The following is a 17,855-nucleotide window of genomic DNA, read 5'->3' on the forward strand; positions in this document are numbered from 1 at the left end:
AATTTTTTAACCCAAACGGTCGTTGGTCTTCTCCAACCATCATTGTTGTCGCCAGACGATTGTGTTTTGATCGGAATAGCACGCTGATTCGAATGGTGGTGGCAACGTGGCTTATGGACATCGAAATTGATTGGAATTAACGAAGAATAATGACGGAGACTTAAAATCCGACGAACCTTAGAATACTCATCCACGACGAACGGTGACATTTTATGACAAAATGCCAATAAGAATTTGATCGGAGGTCGATGCCAATGATGATGATTGTGGCGGTGTCGATCACCGTCAATTTTTGAAAAAGGGGGAGAGGGAGAGGAGTTGTACATGGGTTTTTGTTTTGAAATTGGGAATTTTTTTATAAAAAAATATTTTTAAATATTTTTTGAATAAATTCTTAAAAAATTCTTTTCTTTTAACGAAGATATTTAACGGCAGGTAATATCCAAACATATAAAAATATAATGTTTGAAATTTTAAACATCTAATAAAAAAAATTTAAACATTAAAATATATTTTAAGATATAGTTTAGACAATTATTTTAATACGAATAATTCATTTAATACGAAAAAGCTACCTGAGCTACCGGACTACGATCCTTTACCCAAAGTGAAGACAAAACAGATAATTTATGCGATAAGGAGCGAACAGAACAAGATAGAAGATAAAACAGACGAGTGAGTGAGAGATGAAGAAAGTAGAGCTGATATTCGTTCCAACACCAGGAGCCGGCCACTTGGTCTCAACCGGTGAATTCGCAAAGCGTCTTCTCCATTTCGATCATCGAATTTCAGTCACTATTCTTTCCATGAACTGGTTTCCGGGTTTACCCGATCCCTACACCGAATCGCTTGCTACTTGCCGACCCGATCGAATCCGTCTAATTCACCTTCCTCAGGTAGATCCTCCCTCACTTGATCTTTTTAAATTATCACCAGAAGCCTTTATCTATGAATTCATCCAAAACTACTTCGTCCCCGTTAGAAATGCAGTCAGGGATATTATGTCCACGAGATCTACTTCGGTTCCGGATTCGGGTTCAGTCCGGGTTGCAGGATTAGTTCTTGATTTCTTTTGTTCCCCCATGGTTGATATCGCTACAGATTTGGGTATTCCTTCTTATGTATACTTAACCTCAAATGCTGCCTTCTTTGGCCTCTCGCTGTACCTACCAACCCGACATAGACAAAACAGCTCGGTATTTGAATACCCGAAACCCGAGTCCGGAAACATGGATCTTGAACACCTGATCCCGGGTTTTGTAAATCCTGTCCCTTCACGTGTTCTGCCTTCGTTTGTGTTCAACGAGAACGGAGGTTATACCGCACTTGTCAAGATCGCTGAAAAGTTCAGGCTTGCCGATGGAATAATTGTAAATACGTTTGAAGAGCTTGAGACTCATGCTGTTAATTGTTTTTACAATGGCCAAAGCCAAAACCAAAACCCTCCAATTTATCCAGTTGGACCAGTGATTCACCTCCAAAGTTTGCCTCACCCTGAGTTGGACCAGGTCCAACGCGACAGGATCATGAAATGGCTCGACAATCAACCCGAATCATCAGTGGTTTATCTTTGCTTCGGAAGCATGGGTAGCCATGGACCACGCCAAGCGAAAGAAATAGCACTCGGACTAGAGAAGAGTGGGCATAGGTTCTTATGGTCCTTCCACATGCCACCACCACAAAATGATGCTACAGGAACTGTTCATTACAACCATCCCGAGGAATTGTTGCCACAAGGATTCATGGAAAGGATCAAAGAGAAGGGGATGATATGCGGGTGGGCACCGCAGGTGGAGGTGCTCCGCCACAAGGCGGTCGGAGGGTTTGTATCTCATTGCGGTTGGAACTCGATCCTCGAGAGCTTGTGGTGTGGTGTGCCGATAGTAACATGGCCAATGTATGCAGAACAACAACTGAATGCATATCTGATGAAGGAGATGGGATTGGCGGTGGTGATGGAGTTGGATTTCAGGGAGGGACAAGTGAAGTCGTGATGGCGGAAGAGATAGAGGAAGGCGTACGGACGGTCATGGATGAAGGCTGCGAGGTTAGGAAGAAAGTGAAGGAAATGGCTGGGATGGCTCGGAAGGCTGTTAAAGACGGCGGATCTTCATTTAACTCGATCGGAAGATTCATAGGGGATATCATAGGCAACACCTGATATCTATACATGTATGTTGGTCTAGTTTATATTCAAAAATAAACCTTGCAATTGCTTCTTTATATTCTTTGCCATTGTAAACTCTCCATGACGCTGCTATTTGAACATGGACGTGAGTGTTTAATAAAGGTATTTGTAAAATTTCCTTATCAAGTAGTTCCTCTAATAAACGTGTACCATCAAATGGAAGTTCAGATGGGCTGTTAAAGCCGCCATATATTGAGAGATCACTTGTTGGTGATTCAGCGCCGATCTAATTTTATTGAATTAGATCGTATTAAGGGTTTTTTTAATAAATAAAATCGAAATCGAATTATACAAAAAATTGGAATTTTTTATTCGATTTGATTTTACGGTTTTTAACTGTTGATCATTTTCCAAATTCAACATAAAAAAATTAAGCTTCAAGTTTAAATCGAGTGCAAATTAACAAGTTTAAATTCATAAAAATATTATTAGTTTAAGAAATTCATTTATTTAAATTTGTCTTATAATGCACGAATCAAATGATTTTAATGGTTAAGAGATTCTTATTATCAAATAATAGAAATTGAATGTATTTAAATATATACTATTCACCCCAAAAAATTTAAAGAAATTGTATTTTAATAAATTTAAAATAAATTTAATTTGAATTATTATTTTTTAATTATATTTTATTTAGAATAAACGAGTTTTATATTAAAAAAAAACTTAAATTAAACCACATATTATAATTCGGATCAATTTTTTTGATTTACTTGAAGAGCTCTATCTTGCTTGTTGTCAAGTGTCCTTCACATGATGGTGCAATTACATGTTCATTTTACACCCGGCCCCATTTTTTGGGCTGAATCCAAACATAGATTAAAAAATTCATATGGCTACTTCTTTGATACGACAATTTAATTTAAGGTTAAAGAACGGAGTAAAGTGAGAGTAACCGAATATATATATAAATTACATTTTTGATTAGACATAACCTAAAATATTAATTTTTTTCTAACATTTTCAGTTAACAATCGAAAATATTACGAAGAAAATAACATTTTTAGTTCAAACAAAAATGTTAAATATCGATTTGAAAATATTATACAATGCAGCACAGAATATTGTAGAATGGATAGTAAATAAAATATAATATTTATTTAAAGATAATTTTTATTTATTTGATATTGAATGTTCACGTACTTTATATTTATAGTACTCGAATCCAAAACCAACAATTTATTTATCAAAAAACATAATTTAAATTTAATATTTAATTTTTAATCAATTAATTAAACGACACATTAATTCAAGTAACACAAATCCAAAAGCGTTCCAACTCATAAAGCAATACACTCAAAAGAAAATCGTAATAATTTAGATTTTTATATTTTGTCCCGTACTATACTGAATAATTTAAAGGTTTAATGATATTTTGAGTATTTAAAGTTTATTTGTCCTTTTTAGTTATCTATTTTTTAATGGAAGATTGCATAAATTAATCATAATAGTGTCATTAATTACAGAGTCCGAAAGAAATATGGGCATTCAACATTAGAAGAAATCGAACTATTATTAGAAGTAGCCTATTGAACAAGAGAATGAGTCGAGCCATTTGCTTAACGAAATGTATATTTAAAATATAAAATAAAACGATTATTAGTGAATAATAAGATATATTTTTTTAAGCCATTTATAGTCTTGGGAGTTGGTAGAGCACAATGTTCTTAATCTTGAGGTCATGGGATCGAGTCCCATGAAGGGCATTTCATAATTCGGATGGCTCCTACGGAAGCTGCTTTCCCCCTAGTGTTGGGGGCAGCCTACTATCTTACCTCCCCCTTACCTCATTACATATGGGAACAAGGGACAAAAAAAAAATAGTCTTGGGAGTTAGGACCATTATTGGGAAGGCGCAATGACCCTCCATTCTATATATTGGTATTGGAGAGGTGATGGTGATATATTCAGTCTAATTTAATTTTTTCATAAATATTAAGATTTGAGTTTTTAATTTTACTAAAGTGATTTAGTATTTAAACTTATGAAATACTTTTTCAATCTATTTCTTTTTAAATATTATAAATAAATTAGTAATTACTCGAGAATGTTTTAAAAATATTATAATAAGAAATTTAATATTTTATAGTAAATTATTATATTAAAAAAATCTTTATATTGTCGTAAAAATTTTGTAATCCTTGAAAATAATTACATACAAAAATTCATATTGAGTGACTTCTGTAATTAAAAAAATATTGTTCTTCAGTGAGATCAGTTGATGATTTTATCGTTTATCTTTAAAATCGATCCCCACCAGCTTCAAAGTGCTCTAAAGAATTTTTCATTCCAAACATGAAGTGGGACATCTTTTGATAGAACCCGTAGCTTAATCTAACGTTTACCGTCATATCCTCTAATTAGGGCTGTAAATGAGACGAGACAGATCGCGAGCTACTCGAGATCGATTCGGTCAAGGCTCAATAAATAATCGGATCGAATGGACTCGACTCGAGCTCGAGCTCGACTCGAATTCTTAACGAGCCGAAACGAGCTACTTGATACTCGACTCGAAAACTCATGAGCAGCTCGAAAATATAATATACTAATATTTTATTTTTAAAAAAAATAAATTATTAATAATATTAACATTTATGTGTTGATTTTTTTAAAAAATAGAGTAAGACTTTCATGTATTTAAGATTCAGGTTCGAGTTTGAGGCTTCATTCAATCTAGTTAAGTTTAAGATTTTTTTTTCATTTCGAGCTTTTTCGAGCTGTTCAAGAGCTTCAGTTTAGGATTTCGAGTTCGAATCGAGCTTAAAAATTTTAAACTATCGAGTTTTCGAGTCGAGTTAAGTCGAGCTCAGCAATACTCGAGTTCAACTTGACTCGTTTACACCCCTACCTCTAATAACTCAAGCTCATCAAACCAGAGACGTAGCATTTCATCTCTTCTGTTCCAGCAACGTGTTAACTCGTCTTTGGAAGAAAATTGTAACACTGATGGTCCATCAGTCTCCCATCTCCCATTTCTATTGCACCATTAGCTACAATCGATTTCTTAAATCTCACGAAGGCAAAGGTTGTCTTTTTCCAGACCTTTTTGGATTATTGCATGCCATGAAAACATCTAACACTTCGTCATAGACGGAGAAAGCTTCCTTCAGTGTTGAATGAATGATCCTCTTACTGATATTGTCCACTAAAACAGGATGGTCCTGGGACTTCCGATCAACCGGCCATGTTTGCCGAGACTGAGACCACCATTGCACTTGCACCGGAGCCTTTGTTTGTGCCACGACCCTTCGCCTCCCCATTTCTAGCTAACATATATGTTTTATGAAAAATTGAAGTATTTTAATCTTCAATAACAAAATCGATATACACGTTAAAATTTATGAAAAATAAATGAGCATATCATCGTACCGTCAACGACTAAACGATTTAGTACCCTAATTAGACTCAAAACTAAAATTTAAATAGTTTAAAGAGTTAAATGACAAATTATTCACAACTTAAAATTCACTTATATTTAATGTAGTTTAGCTTTTACTTTATAATAATTAGGACTGTAAATTGAACCGAACGTTCAACAAACTGTTTATGAACCGTTTGACAGGAAGTTCGTTTATGTTCCTTTATTTATTAAACGAACGAATATGAATAATATTTTATGTTCGTTTAACTGAATGAACGAACATGAACAAATGTCTTGTTTGTTCATTTACGTTCGTGAACGTTTAATAATTCATTTGTTTATGTTCATTCATTTATGTTCGTTCATTTATATTCAGCCCAATCTCCATAACCATTTAAAATATTAAGATCGAATCATTTATATTTAAAACCCAAATAAATTTAAACTCAAATCAATAAAAGAAAATAGAAACCATACCCATTTAAAACCCAAATAATTTTAATTCTGATGTTGTAAGTTATATTAATGAATAAAAAATTTTTGTGTGGTTATTGTTGTTGTTTATGTTTGTTTACGTTCATTTATTATGTTCGATTTTGTTCATTTGTTATGTTTGTGCAAATTCGTTTATGTTCATTTATTGTTTTCGTTTCCGTTCATTCTTTTGTGTTCGTTTATCATTTAAATGAACGAACACGAACAATCTACATTTCTTAACGAACGAACACGAATGTAAATTTTTTTGTTCGTTCATTTGTTCGATTAAAGTTAAATGAACGAATATGAACATACCCCGTTCGTATTCGTTCAATTCTTCTACGGGACTAATAATAATAAGTATATTTTCCTGATTTTATTATAATTATATGACTAATTAAACTAAACAATAAACAAAATACTATGCTTTACATTATTAAAAAAATACAATGTATAAAACCAGCAATATTATATCATTAAAATACACAAAAAATAGATTATTTAATACACATTTATAAGAGTGTTCAAACGGTTAATTCGGTTACCGACCGAACCGAATTTTCATTAATTGAATTAATCAAATTTTTTTAACAGTTAACCGAACCGAACAAAGTTCGGTTATTTCAGTCGGTTAATCGAATTAACCAATTTTTTTTATAATCTATTTAATTAGATTAATTTGAATATAATAACAATATTTTTTATTTGGGTTAAAATTTTAATTATGTATGATAATTTAATGAATTTAGTGTGGTTAAAAAATAATTGAGTCTTAATTCTTAATGAGTTTGAGTTTAAATTATATATTTAATATATATAATATTTAATAATTTCAATTAATTCGGCAAACCGAATTAAACATTAACCGATGATTAAAAAATATGTTAACCGTTTCTTGACCGAATTAATTTGATGCCCGATCAAATTAATCGAACTAATTCAATTCGATCGATTAATTCGATTAAAACCAAAAAAAATGAACACCCTACACATTTACATTAACATTCTTATCATAATTGGAATCAATCAGTGCCTAGTTGTGGTAAGAGACTTCATATTTAGTTAAATGCTCATGTTTCGTTAAAAGTCGATTAAAATTATTATTTTTTGTTTTGTTGTATACATTGTGGCCAACATATTAGGTTAAATGAACACGTCAATCAGAGAAGGCCCCTCATTCATTAGGGTTCATTTTTCACGTGCTGTGTTTCAGAGATAAGCTTAAGATATCTCTTCATTGATTCGTCACTATCACAATAATAAACAAAACGTACAATCAAAAGAAGAAGAAGATGAAATCAAGATCCCCATGAAATAATTGTGATAAAGAAATAAACAAATAATTGTATATGCATGACCTGCTTCTCCATCTATATATAAAACGGCACCGATTAGGGTTTCTGCAACTACAACCTTAGATTCATCTATCTGGATCTCTCGAATCTCCGGAAATGTTGAAGACACACGTTCACCATCCCACCACTAACAAATCCCTGCCATTGCATAAGCCATTCCTACATGGGACTACCTTTGCTTTTCCCCCTTTGAACCAGTACAAGCCTTCTTCTTCTTCTTCTTCTTCTTCTTCGTTGAGGAAGAAAGGCAAAGGTTTTAAAGCAAGGTTTGTTCCCAACAAAATCAAAGCGTCGGTAGAGAGTTCCGCTGTTACTGAGGCCGTAGATGCTCCTTCCGCCGCCGTGAAAGCTTCCGTGTCAGTTAGACAAACCGTCGGTGGTCTCATAACAAACTTAGGGTTCCAAAGAGGGCTAGATGATATACAGGATTTGCTCGGTAAATCACTTCTCTTGGAGCTCGTTAGTGCCGAGCTTGACCCCAGTAAGTAATGAGCATAATTTCACAGTTTTTTTTTACTTTACAGATTAATATTTATATATATTTGACCTAAAAGTAACTATAATTTTGGAGCTGGACAACCATACGGGATTGTTTTATCATATTTCGTTATATTTATATAAAATATATTTAAAAAATAAATTTACAAATGATTGTATACATAGCGACAAAAAGGAATGCCTAAATATTCATCGGTCATATGTTCTATTTTAAGCGATGATAAATGAATTATCGTTATTTTTAAAAATTTAAGTTTAAGTGCGGTGAACACTGTGATTGTAAATGTCTAATGTCAAATGATTAAAAATTATTTTTATTAATAAAAAATAATTTTAATTATTTTGTTCAACAATTATAGTTATATAAAAATATTTAAAATATTTTTATGATAATATTTATTAAATTTTATAATACAATTTAATTATTCATCAGTTAAATTTATATTGAATTCGTTTTTATAATAAATTTAATTAGCAATTGATACTAGTATAAAAAACATAAGATGTCTTGTTAGGACATAAACTGATAAGATGCCTTGAGAAACGGACACTTAATCCTTTTTCTCTCCTTTTGCCCTAAAACTAGAGAAGTCTAGTTCGAGTAATGTTGAGCTTGACTCGACTCGAAAAATGTAAAATTTAATTCGATTCAATTAAAAAACTTACGAGTTTAAAATTTTCAAGCTCAACTCAAACTCGAAAAACTTTAACTTATAATATGCTCAGTCTTAGCTTGACTGAAGCTCAAAGTTCGAATCTGAACCTTAAGTATATGGAAGTCTATATTGTATTTTTTTAAATAAGAACAACATATAAATTTTAATATTATTAATAATTTAATTTAAAAATCTAAAAATTTAATATATTATTTTTTGAGTCAATTATTAAGTAGTTTTTTTGTTCATTAAGAATTTGAGTCGAGTTCGAGCTTTGAGTTAAATTGATTCAATTTGAGAATTGACCAAATTTTGAAAGTCATCTCGAATAACTCGTAATCTGTGTCATATTATTTTAACCCTACCTAAAACGTTTGGATAAATGAAGAAACGATAGAAGATGAAGAGAGAATTTTTTTTTAAAAAAACGTCTCAAATAATTTTAATATTACCTTAGTTTTTTTAATAAAATTATTATAGATATAATGTCATAAAATTATATAATTCTTTTGTGAGTTGATGTATTTTCTATACATTTTGACATCTATTTCGTGATTATTTATTTATCCGTGTCTCATTTTATTATTTTTATATTATGATTGTGCTATATATCTATTGATTTAATATTTTTATTATTTGATTAATCAATTTTTTGTGTATAGTTGTGGTTTATACTGATTTTATCTTAAATTATTTGTTATAATGATTAAATATCGAAAAAGTACGATTGTGTTATACAACTTATTTCATATTTTATGTTGTTTATTATAGTTAATGTGAAGTATAAAATAACAGAATTAGTTCAAGTGATAAGTAGTTTGATTCTGTTTAAGCAGATCTCGAGTTTGAGTCATGTGAATACAAAAAATCCCCGCTGGGAGATACACCTACCAAAGCTAAGTGTGCGACCCAGATAGATCCGTTTTAATCAAAATAAAACCTTAAAAACCGAAAAGACGACAAAAAAAAATACTAAGAATGGACATAAAATTTTATATAAATGTATATAATAAACCATTAATTATAATTATAAATATATATATATATATTTAAATGATACAAAACTTTATAATTTTCAAGAGAGATGGTCCATACCCTTTCAATCATTTCATAATTTTCAAAAAGAAAATAGTATCATTTGATAACTATCAAGAAAAAAATGATAAAAAGACAGAAGTTTTGAAGAGGACAGTTGATTTGATTAATTATTTTTTTGTATAGTTGTGATTTATACTGATTTTATCTTAAATTAGTTTTTACAATGATTAATTATTGAAAAAGTATGATTGTATTATACAACTTATTTCATATTTTATGTTGTTTATTATTATGAAGGATATAATTAACGAGGTTGATTTAAGTGATAAGTACATTGATTTCGTTTAAATATGTCTCGAGTTTTAGTAATTGTGAATACAAAAAATTTTCGTTGGGAAACTCACCTATCAAAATTAAATGTGCGACCTAGGTAGGTCTGCTTTAGTCAAAACAATAAAAAAATTAACTGACCCTATTCTCATATATAATGAGATAAGAGGAGATAGAATAGTAGGTTGTTCCCACCGTCAGATTGAGAGCAGTTTCCGTGGGAGACCTCCGACAGTCAGAATTATGAATTGTCCACCGTGATATTCAATCTCACGACCACAAGGTTAAGAATCTTACGCTCTTACCAACTGAGACAAACTTTAGAATTTTCAAGAGAGATGGGGTTCATACTCTTTCAATCCTTTGATAATTTTCAAAAAGAAAATGGTATCATTTGATAACTAGCAAGAAAAAAATGATAACAAGACGAAGAAGTTTTGAAGAGGACAGTTGAGTTGATTAATTACCGAAGCTAACGTGGCTGCTCACCGCTGGAATTTGCGCATGCAGAAACGGGACAAGAGAAGCAGACAATCAAAGCTTACGCACATCTAGTGAAACAACACGACGAAGATGTGACGTACGAGGCGGATTTCACGGTTGGTCCCGACTTTGGAGAATTAGGCGCCGTCGTGGTGGAGAACGAGCATCACAGAGAGATGTTCTTGACGGATATCGTGCTCGACGGCTTCCAAGACTCCGATCCTATTACCGTCAGCTGTAACTCTTGGATTCACTCCAAGTTCGACAATCCCCAAAAGCGAGTCTTTTTCACTCACAAGGTTACAATTTCTTCTACGTTCGTCCTTTCTCCTTTTAAATCATTCTATTTGTTATTTAGGGTAAAATACACAAATGGTCCCCGACTATGGAATAGTATTTAATTAAGTCTCTCACCTATTAAAAATTACAAAATAGTTCCTCAACTATTTAGAGTTATTTTATTGAGTCCCTCGACTATTAAAAGTTACAAAATGATCCCTCAACTATAGGGAGTTACTTTGTTGAGTCTCGACTTTTAAAAGTTACAAAATGGTCACTCGACTATTCATTATGCTTTAAACTCGTCATTTTCTGTTAAAAATTAACGATCATATGAGTTTGACATTAACATGTTGGCTGAGATATGATAGTCATTGAGATCAGATTTTATCATATCTCAGTAAACATGTTAACGTACAACTTAGACTACTGTTAAATTTTTAACGAAAAAGGACGAGTTTGAAACATAATGAATAGTTAGTTGACCATTTTATAAATTTTAATAGACAATGGACTCAACAAAGTAACTCCCTAAAGTCGATGGATCATTTTGTAATTTTTAATAGTTAAGAGGTTCAATAAAACATGATCCTATAAATGGGGGACCATTTATATACTTTACCCTATTATTTATTATAATAAACAAAATACTAACATGACCACAAAAATCAAAATAGGAATGTGCTCCATTAAAATCACTAGATTCTGTAGCTAGAATGGTCCCCGTAAGGATTTAGACACTACACCGCATGTCACTGGCGAAGGCCAATAACATAGTAATCGCTTGATTTGCTGTTGTTGTTTATATATTTTGGCATAATAATACAGTCGTACTTGCCGTCACAAACACCGAGCGGATTGAACCGACTGAGGATCGAAGAGCTGGAGGCATTGAGAGGGAACGGCATGGGACAGCGCAAGTCATTTGAGAGGATATACGATTATGATGTTTACAACGATCTCGGCGACCCCGATTCTGATCCGAATAAAAAGAGACCCGTGCTCGGCGGTAATAAAGAATTACCTTATCCTAGACGGTGTCGGACTGGTCGTCCCCGCTGCAAAACAGGTAATTTAATCGACTATCGAATTTATGGTTCGTAAGCTTTGTAAATAAAATTAATTTATGATTATCACAATAAACTATCAATTTTATCATGATTGTAGCGTTCATTATCCAAAGGTTGTGAAACCCGTGCCAATTCAATAGCATCATCTTATCACTTTAATTATGAGATAAAATAAGTGATACTAAATTAAAATAAAAAAAGTTATCATTTAAGGTTAAATATGAATCAGAACAAAATACAGGGATTCTGTTGAAAAAGTATTAAATTTAAGCACTAATATGGATTAAAATAAAATTTAAGAATTAGACTAAAAACATTAAATTTAAAGAAAAATTGTATTTTCTTAATTATTCTATTTATTTATGCTAGTATAGACTAGGGATTGGCATGGGACTCGACCCGACCCGATTGGGTAGGGTTTTTTAAAAAAAAGTTCGAGTTTGAATTTAGGGTGAAAAATATCCGATCCGACCCGACAAAAAAAAAATATATAATTTTATCTTATATATTTAGAAATAATTATAATAATATCTCTCTATATATTATTATATTTTTTAATTAAGTCATTATTTTTATTAAATAAAAATAATATTTTTTATTATTTCTGGTCAAGTCGGGTCGGATTAAATCTTTATTTTGGTCGGGTCAGGTAAGATCTCGGGAGGAGGACTCTTTGTTCTCAGGTTGGGTCGGGTGGACCAAAAACCCGACCCGACCAGACCCGACCCATTCCCATTATAGACTAATACTGCTATTTACTTATGACATCACGCTTAAATCATTTTATGTGACATTAAACTTTACATCACGTGCTAATTATTTTCTTAAAAGTTTCGTGTTAATAAATAACTAAAAATTAATCTACTTGTCTTTAAAAATTAGTTGTTAAAAATGATTTTTTAAATAAAGAAGTTATATAATTATAAAGAGTATTTTTTTAAAAAAATTATTTAATTATATTTAAATTATAAAGAAGTATATAATTATATTTGTAGGTGACATCAAACAATTAATTATTTATAGGATGAAATCATATTATTATCAAAGTAATTAAATAAGTTAATAATTGCAGATCCTGATTCGGAGAAGAAGATCAACATATTTTACGTGCCAAGGGATGAGTGCTTCGCGGAGGTGAAGCAAATGACCTTCTCGGCAAAGACGCTGTACTCGGTGTTTCATGCTGTGGTCCCATCGCTGCAGACGGCGATTGTAGACAAGGAGCTTGAATTTCCGTACTTCACAGCAATCGATCAGTTGTTCAATGAGGGGATTCGCTTGCCTAACATGGACGGAAAAAATTTGTGGAAAACAGTTCTCCCTAGACTACTCAAGGTCATTTCTGACAACAATGCCTTGCGCTTTGAAACGCCGGAGACTATGAATCGTGAGCTCATCTCTCTCACACACAATTTAATTTGCTAATTCCGTTGATTTATTTTAGTTTTGCAGTGATTATTTAGGCAATTGCTAATTATCTTTTTTTTTTTTAATTTTTTGAAGGTGACAAATTTTTCTGGTTTAGGGATGAGGAATTTGCTCGACAGACGCTTGCCGGGATCAACCCATATGCTCTTCGTTTGGTCACGGTGTGATATTTATAAAAATTACTGGAAAAATAGTTTCAAATTCTTCCTAATTTTGGACTGACAGTTCCCCTCCCCCGCCCCACCCAAAAAAAAAACTATAGGAATGGCCATTGAAGAGCAATCTTGATCCTGAAATCTACGGAGATCCGGTATCTGCGATCACCAAAGAGCTGGTGGAGCGTCAAATAGGAGGATACATGACAGTGGAAGAGGTACCAAACTAGTCCATTATCTTCATTCAAAAGTTCACACAGAGAAACGATGTTTTTGAATGAGTTACTATATTGTATTCATGTGTAGGCCTTGAAACAAAAAAAGTTGTTCGTCCTGGATTACCATGACTTGTTACTACCATATGTGAAGAAAGTGAGAGAGCTTCCCGGGACAACATTATATGGGTCGCGATCACTATTTTTCCTAGGTCCTGATGAGACCCTGAGGCCAGTGGCCATCGAGCTAACTCGACCGCCTATGGATGGGAAGCCACAGTGGAGGGATGTACATACGCCGGCTTGGCATAGTTCTGGTGTCTGGCTTTGGAGGCTTGCAAAAGCTCACGTGCTTGCTCATGATTCGGGCTATCATCAGCTTGTTAGTCACTGGTACATATTTCGAAGCCTGAAATAATACAAAGTTTCTTCATAAATCTGTCTGATGAATTCGAGTTACAAGTAACTTTTTGATTTGTACTGCAGGTTAAGAACACACGCTTGTACCGAACCTTATATAATTGCCACTAATCGACAGCTCAGTGAAATGCATCCAATCTACAGATTGCTCCATCCCCATTTCCGTTACACAATGGAAATCAATGCACTAGCTCGAGAGTATCTTATCAGTGCTGATGGGATCATTGAGACCTCCTTCAGCCCTGGCAAGTACTCTATCGAGCTTAGTTCTGTTGCTTATGACCTTCAATGGCGATTTGATCATCAAGCGTTACCTGCAGACTTGATTAGCAGGTATTGTCGTTGGTTTTCAAGATAAATATTCTTTGAAATTTTCGTAAATTAAATATTCACAATTTTCTTCCTTCCTAGGGGGTTGGCTGTTGAAGATCCTGAAGCTCCTCATGGCCTGAGGTTAGCGATCAAGGATTACCCTCTTGCCAACGATGGACTTGCACTCTGGGATATTCTCAAAGAATGGTTTTCTGATTATGTGAACCATTACTATCCGGATGCATGTATAGTGGAGTCGGACGAAGAACTTCAAGCATGGTGGACAGAAATTCGTGAGGTCGGGCACGGTGACAAGAAAGATGAACCATGGTGGCCTGTCCTCAAAACACCAGAAGACTTGATCCAGATCGTTACAACCATCGCTTGGGTAACCTCGGGTCATCATGCATCCGTCAACTTTGGACAATATACATATGCCGGTTACTTCCCCAATAGGCCAACAATTGCTCGAAAGAATATGCCAACCGAAGACGCAACCGAAAAAGACTGGGAACTCTTCATGAAGAAACCTGAAGCTTTACTCCTAAAGTGCTTCCCTTCACAGATTCAAGCTGCTACAGTGATGGCAATTTTGGATGTGTTATCGAATCATTCTCCAGATGAGGAGTACTTGGGAGAAAAGACGGAGTTGGCTTGGGCTGACAATCCTGTGATCAAAGCAGCATTTGAAAAGTTCAATGGGAGGTTAATGGAGCTTGAAGGAATTATTGATGAAAGGAATGCAAACCAGGATTTGAAGAACAGAAATGGTGCCGGGATTGTGCCATACGAGTTTTTGAAGCCGTTCTCCGAGCCTGGGGTCACTGGGAAGGGAGTCCCATATAGCATCTCCATCTGAGGTTAATATCTCGAATGTTGTATTGTGAGCATTATGGATGTTCATCTGCCTTAAGGGTTATGGAGAAATAAAACGTTTTTACGGCACATGCTTATTTGAATTAACTTTGGCCTTTAGGGAAAAAAAATTAAAGAATGACTTGAGGCTAGTCTTTATTCTTGAGCAACTGGGTTAGGCTTATGGCTAATTTTTCCTGCATCCAAAAAAGAGGGGAACTTACACTTTTCTTATTCCCCAAGAAAGCCGCCGATTTACTCGCAACTAAAGCCGGGTTTCTTGTGGATTTTCTTTTCTTTCACGACCTTTTTACGTTCTCCACAGCCTCCCATTCTCCATCAGCAGCATAAATATTCGAGAGTGTAACGAAACCACCCGGCCTTTTCAGTTCCATTTTAAGAATTTGTTCGCCCATCAGTTTCGCCAAATCTTTTCTCCCATGGACTTTACAACCATTGAAGAAAGCACCAATATCGAGTCCGTAACTCCAAATGGCATTTCCTTCACCGATTCATAAGCTTCTACGATCCTCCCGGCATGACACAACATATCAAGAACACAGGCATAGTGTTCTTTGGCGCCTTCAATACCATATATTTGTTTCATCGATGTAAATATCCTCAAACCTTCCTCGACATAACCGCTGTGGCTGCAGAAAGAACACAAGTCAGAGTCGTATCATTCGCCTGCACCCCTTCTTCCTGCATCCTCTCAAACATCTTTATTGCCGATTCAACCATGCCGTGCTTCCCGTAACATCCAATCAAAGCATTCCATGATGCTGCATTCTTATAAGGAATATTGTGAAAGGCATTCCTAGCATCTCTCACTAGCGATGAACATGTTGACATCTAGTCCCAATCTATAAATCATGCAACGAATCTCCCTACCTATTCGAATGAAACCTGTCAATCCACATGCCGGAAGCAATCCAGTTACGGTCCCATGATTTGGTTTGATACCGGAAACGAACATATATCGAAACAAGTTGAATGCTTCAAAAGGGCAATGCCTTTGAGCAAACCCGGAAATAACAGTGTTCCAAGTAACCAAATCAGGAAGAAAACCTCCTTTAGTCATTCGACCAAAAAGAGCAAATGCAGCACGGATATCTCCCCTCCTAGCAAACGTTGTTATCATCACATTCCATGTAAACTCATTTGGCTGCAACCTTTCCATTTTCATCCTCTCGAACAAACCAAGAGCTTCTTCGTCCTTCCCCACATTGCAATAACCACAAATCATGGGTGTCCAAGAAGCAACATCTCTGTCAAGCATTCTATCGAACACTTTCCTTGCATAACTCACATTCCCACACTAGCAATACATGACTTCCAAACTGTTACCAACATTTACATCAGTTTCCAAACGCAGCTTGTTAACAACAGAATGAGCCTCTTTTCCTTTGTTCAAATCCATGAGCCCAACACAAGCTTTCAAAACAACAGAAAATGTGAACTTATTGCAAAGATTTATAGATTCAGACATCAACGAAAAGTACCCAATTGCCTCTTTAAAGTGACCATTAAAAGCAGAGGCTAAAACCACCCAATTCCCAGCAAAAACATTTGGGATTTTGATTCTTTGGAATATGAAAGTAGAAGATTTCATGTCTCCACAACCGGCGTACATTCCGACAAGCTTTGAACTCAAAGACAAAACTTCCATGTCAGTCCCATTAACCAACAACCGAGCATGAAGTTGCTTGCCTGGCTTTAAGGCTTTGGCTTTCAAACACTTGTTCAATAACAATGCCATGTAGTCTAAAGATAAGGTTTGTCTGGAAAAAGACGTCATTTCCATCATTAACATCAACGCCAACCAAATTGGAGATAGAGAAAAAAGGACGCTTTTTTCATTGTTGTGTAATGTTTTCAATGAGCACCCATAAATTTGTAAGAGCCATTAATCTGTGACAGATTTCTCTTGAAAGATATTCGGGAAGAGAAAGATTGGCAACGGGCGGGAAGGGGTAAATTTTTAGACTCCGATTAGTTGTATACAATTTTGTTTTATTTTGAGGTAAATTACACAAAATATCCCTGAATTTTAGATGATGTATTACCTTTATCATTTAACTTTAAAATATTCTAATTTTTAGTATTAAACTTTAATTTCTAGTTTAATTAGGATGCAAAGTCTTAAAACATCACAACCGTGGTGATATGATTATTTATTAGTGAATTTTAATTTGTTTATTAAATGTATTATTAAATTTTAAAATATTTTAATTTTAAATTTTATTTAAATATCTATATAATTACTCCTTCATTTGCCTCACCTGTAAAAATATTAATATGCAACCTTGATGTTGAATTGCGGCCGTAATTTAATATTATAAATTAAGCACGTTAATCTATGATCTTATAAAATTTGTGGCTTTTTATATGTTTTGAATGATAGGCATGTATATGGACAGTTTTCTTTAAATTTCCAGTTTTTGGAGACAAATTTTGGTAGTTTGGGGACTGAAAGTTCACTTTTGAGAATTGAAGGAGAGGTCGAGTATCTGTTTTCCGGCCTTTCCACATCCTTGTTTGATGACCTATAAAAAAAAGGAAGGAAATCAGTAAATGGTATATTACTTTAACTTTTGGTATTCAAGTACACAAATAGTACTGACTATAAGGTACTACTTTATTTAATACATCAACTACTAAAAAGTTATAAAACAGTCATCCGAATATAAAATGTTAAGTCTCTCGACTATTAAAAGTTACAAAATGGTTACCCG

General features: G+C 33.8%; 2 protein-coding genes and 1 pseudogene across 2 annotated transcripts; 2 read left to right on the plus strand and 1 right to left on the minus strand.

Annotated features, from left to right (window-relative positions):
• Positions 1 to 607: 607 nt before the first annotated feature.
• Positions 608 to 2,285, plus strand: LOC120192770 (UDP-glycosyltransferase 71K1-like). Its single transcript, XM_039195485.1, is given in 2 exon segments — positions 608 to 1,979; positions 1,982 to 2,285. Coding segments are annotated over 2 exon segments (1,473 nt in total). The 5' UTR covers positions 608 to 686; the 3' UTR covers positions 2,162 to 2,285.
• A 5,177-nt stretch (positions 2,286 to 7,462) lies between these two features.
• Positions 7,463 to 15,210, plus strand: LOC120192787 (linoleate 13S-lipoxygenase 2-1, chloroplastic-like). Its single transcript, XM_039195503.1, has 9 exons — positions 7,463 to 7,862; positions 10,414 to 10,685; positions 11,494 to 11,734; positions 12,808 to 13,122; positions 13,239 to 13,324; positions 13,426 to 13,536; positions 13,625 to 13,926; positions 14,020 to 14,286; positions 14,365 to 15,210. Exons 1-9 carry the CDS (start codon positions 7,478 to 7,480, stop codon positions 15,122 to 15,124), a joined length of 2,739 nt encoding a protein of 912 aa, XP_039051434.1. The 5' UTR covers positions 7,463 to 7,477; the 3' UTR covers positions 15,125 to 15,210.
• An 81-nt stretch (positions 15,211 to 15,291) lies between these two features.
• On the minus strand, positions 15,292 to 17,072 carry LOC120192788 (annotated as a pseudogene).
• Positions 17,073 to 17,855: the final 783 nt, after the last annotated feature.

This window comes from Hibiscus syriacus, unplaced genomic scaffold (assembly GCF_006381635.1).
Source record: "Hibiscus syriacus cultivar Baekdansim isolate YM2019G1 unplaced genomic scaffold, ASM638163v2 tig00116980_pilon, whole genome shotgun sequence".
Classification (NCBI taxonomy): Eukaryota; Viridiplantae; Streptophyta; class Magnoliopsida; order Malvales; family Malvaceae; genus Hibiscus; species Hibiscus syriacus.

What these genes read in the sequence shown, in the direction of transcription:
- LOC120192787 (XM_039195503.1), top strand. Translation starts at nt 7,478, where the DNA reads ATGTTGAAGACACACGTTCACCATCCCACCACTAACAAATCCCTGCCA. An exon ending in TCGTCCCCGCTGCAAAACAG is followed by an intron (nt 11,735 to 12,807) that starts GTAATTTAATCG and finishes TAATAATTGCAG; the next exon opens with ATCCTGATTCGGAGAAGAAG. An exon ending in ATGCTCTTCGTTTGGTCACG is followed by an intron (nt 13,325 to 13,425) that starts GTGTGATATTTA and finishes AAAAAACTATAG; the next exon opens with GAATGGCCATTGAAGAGCAA.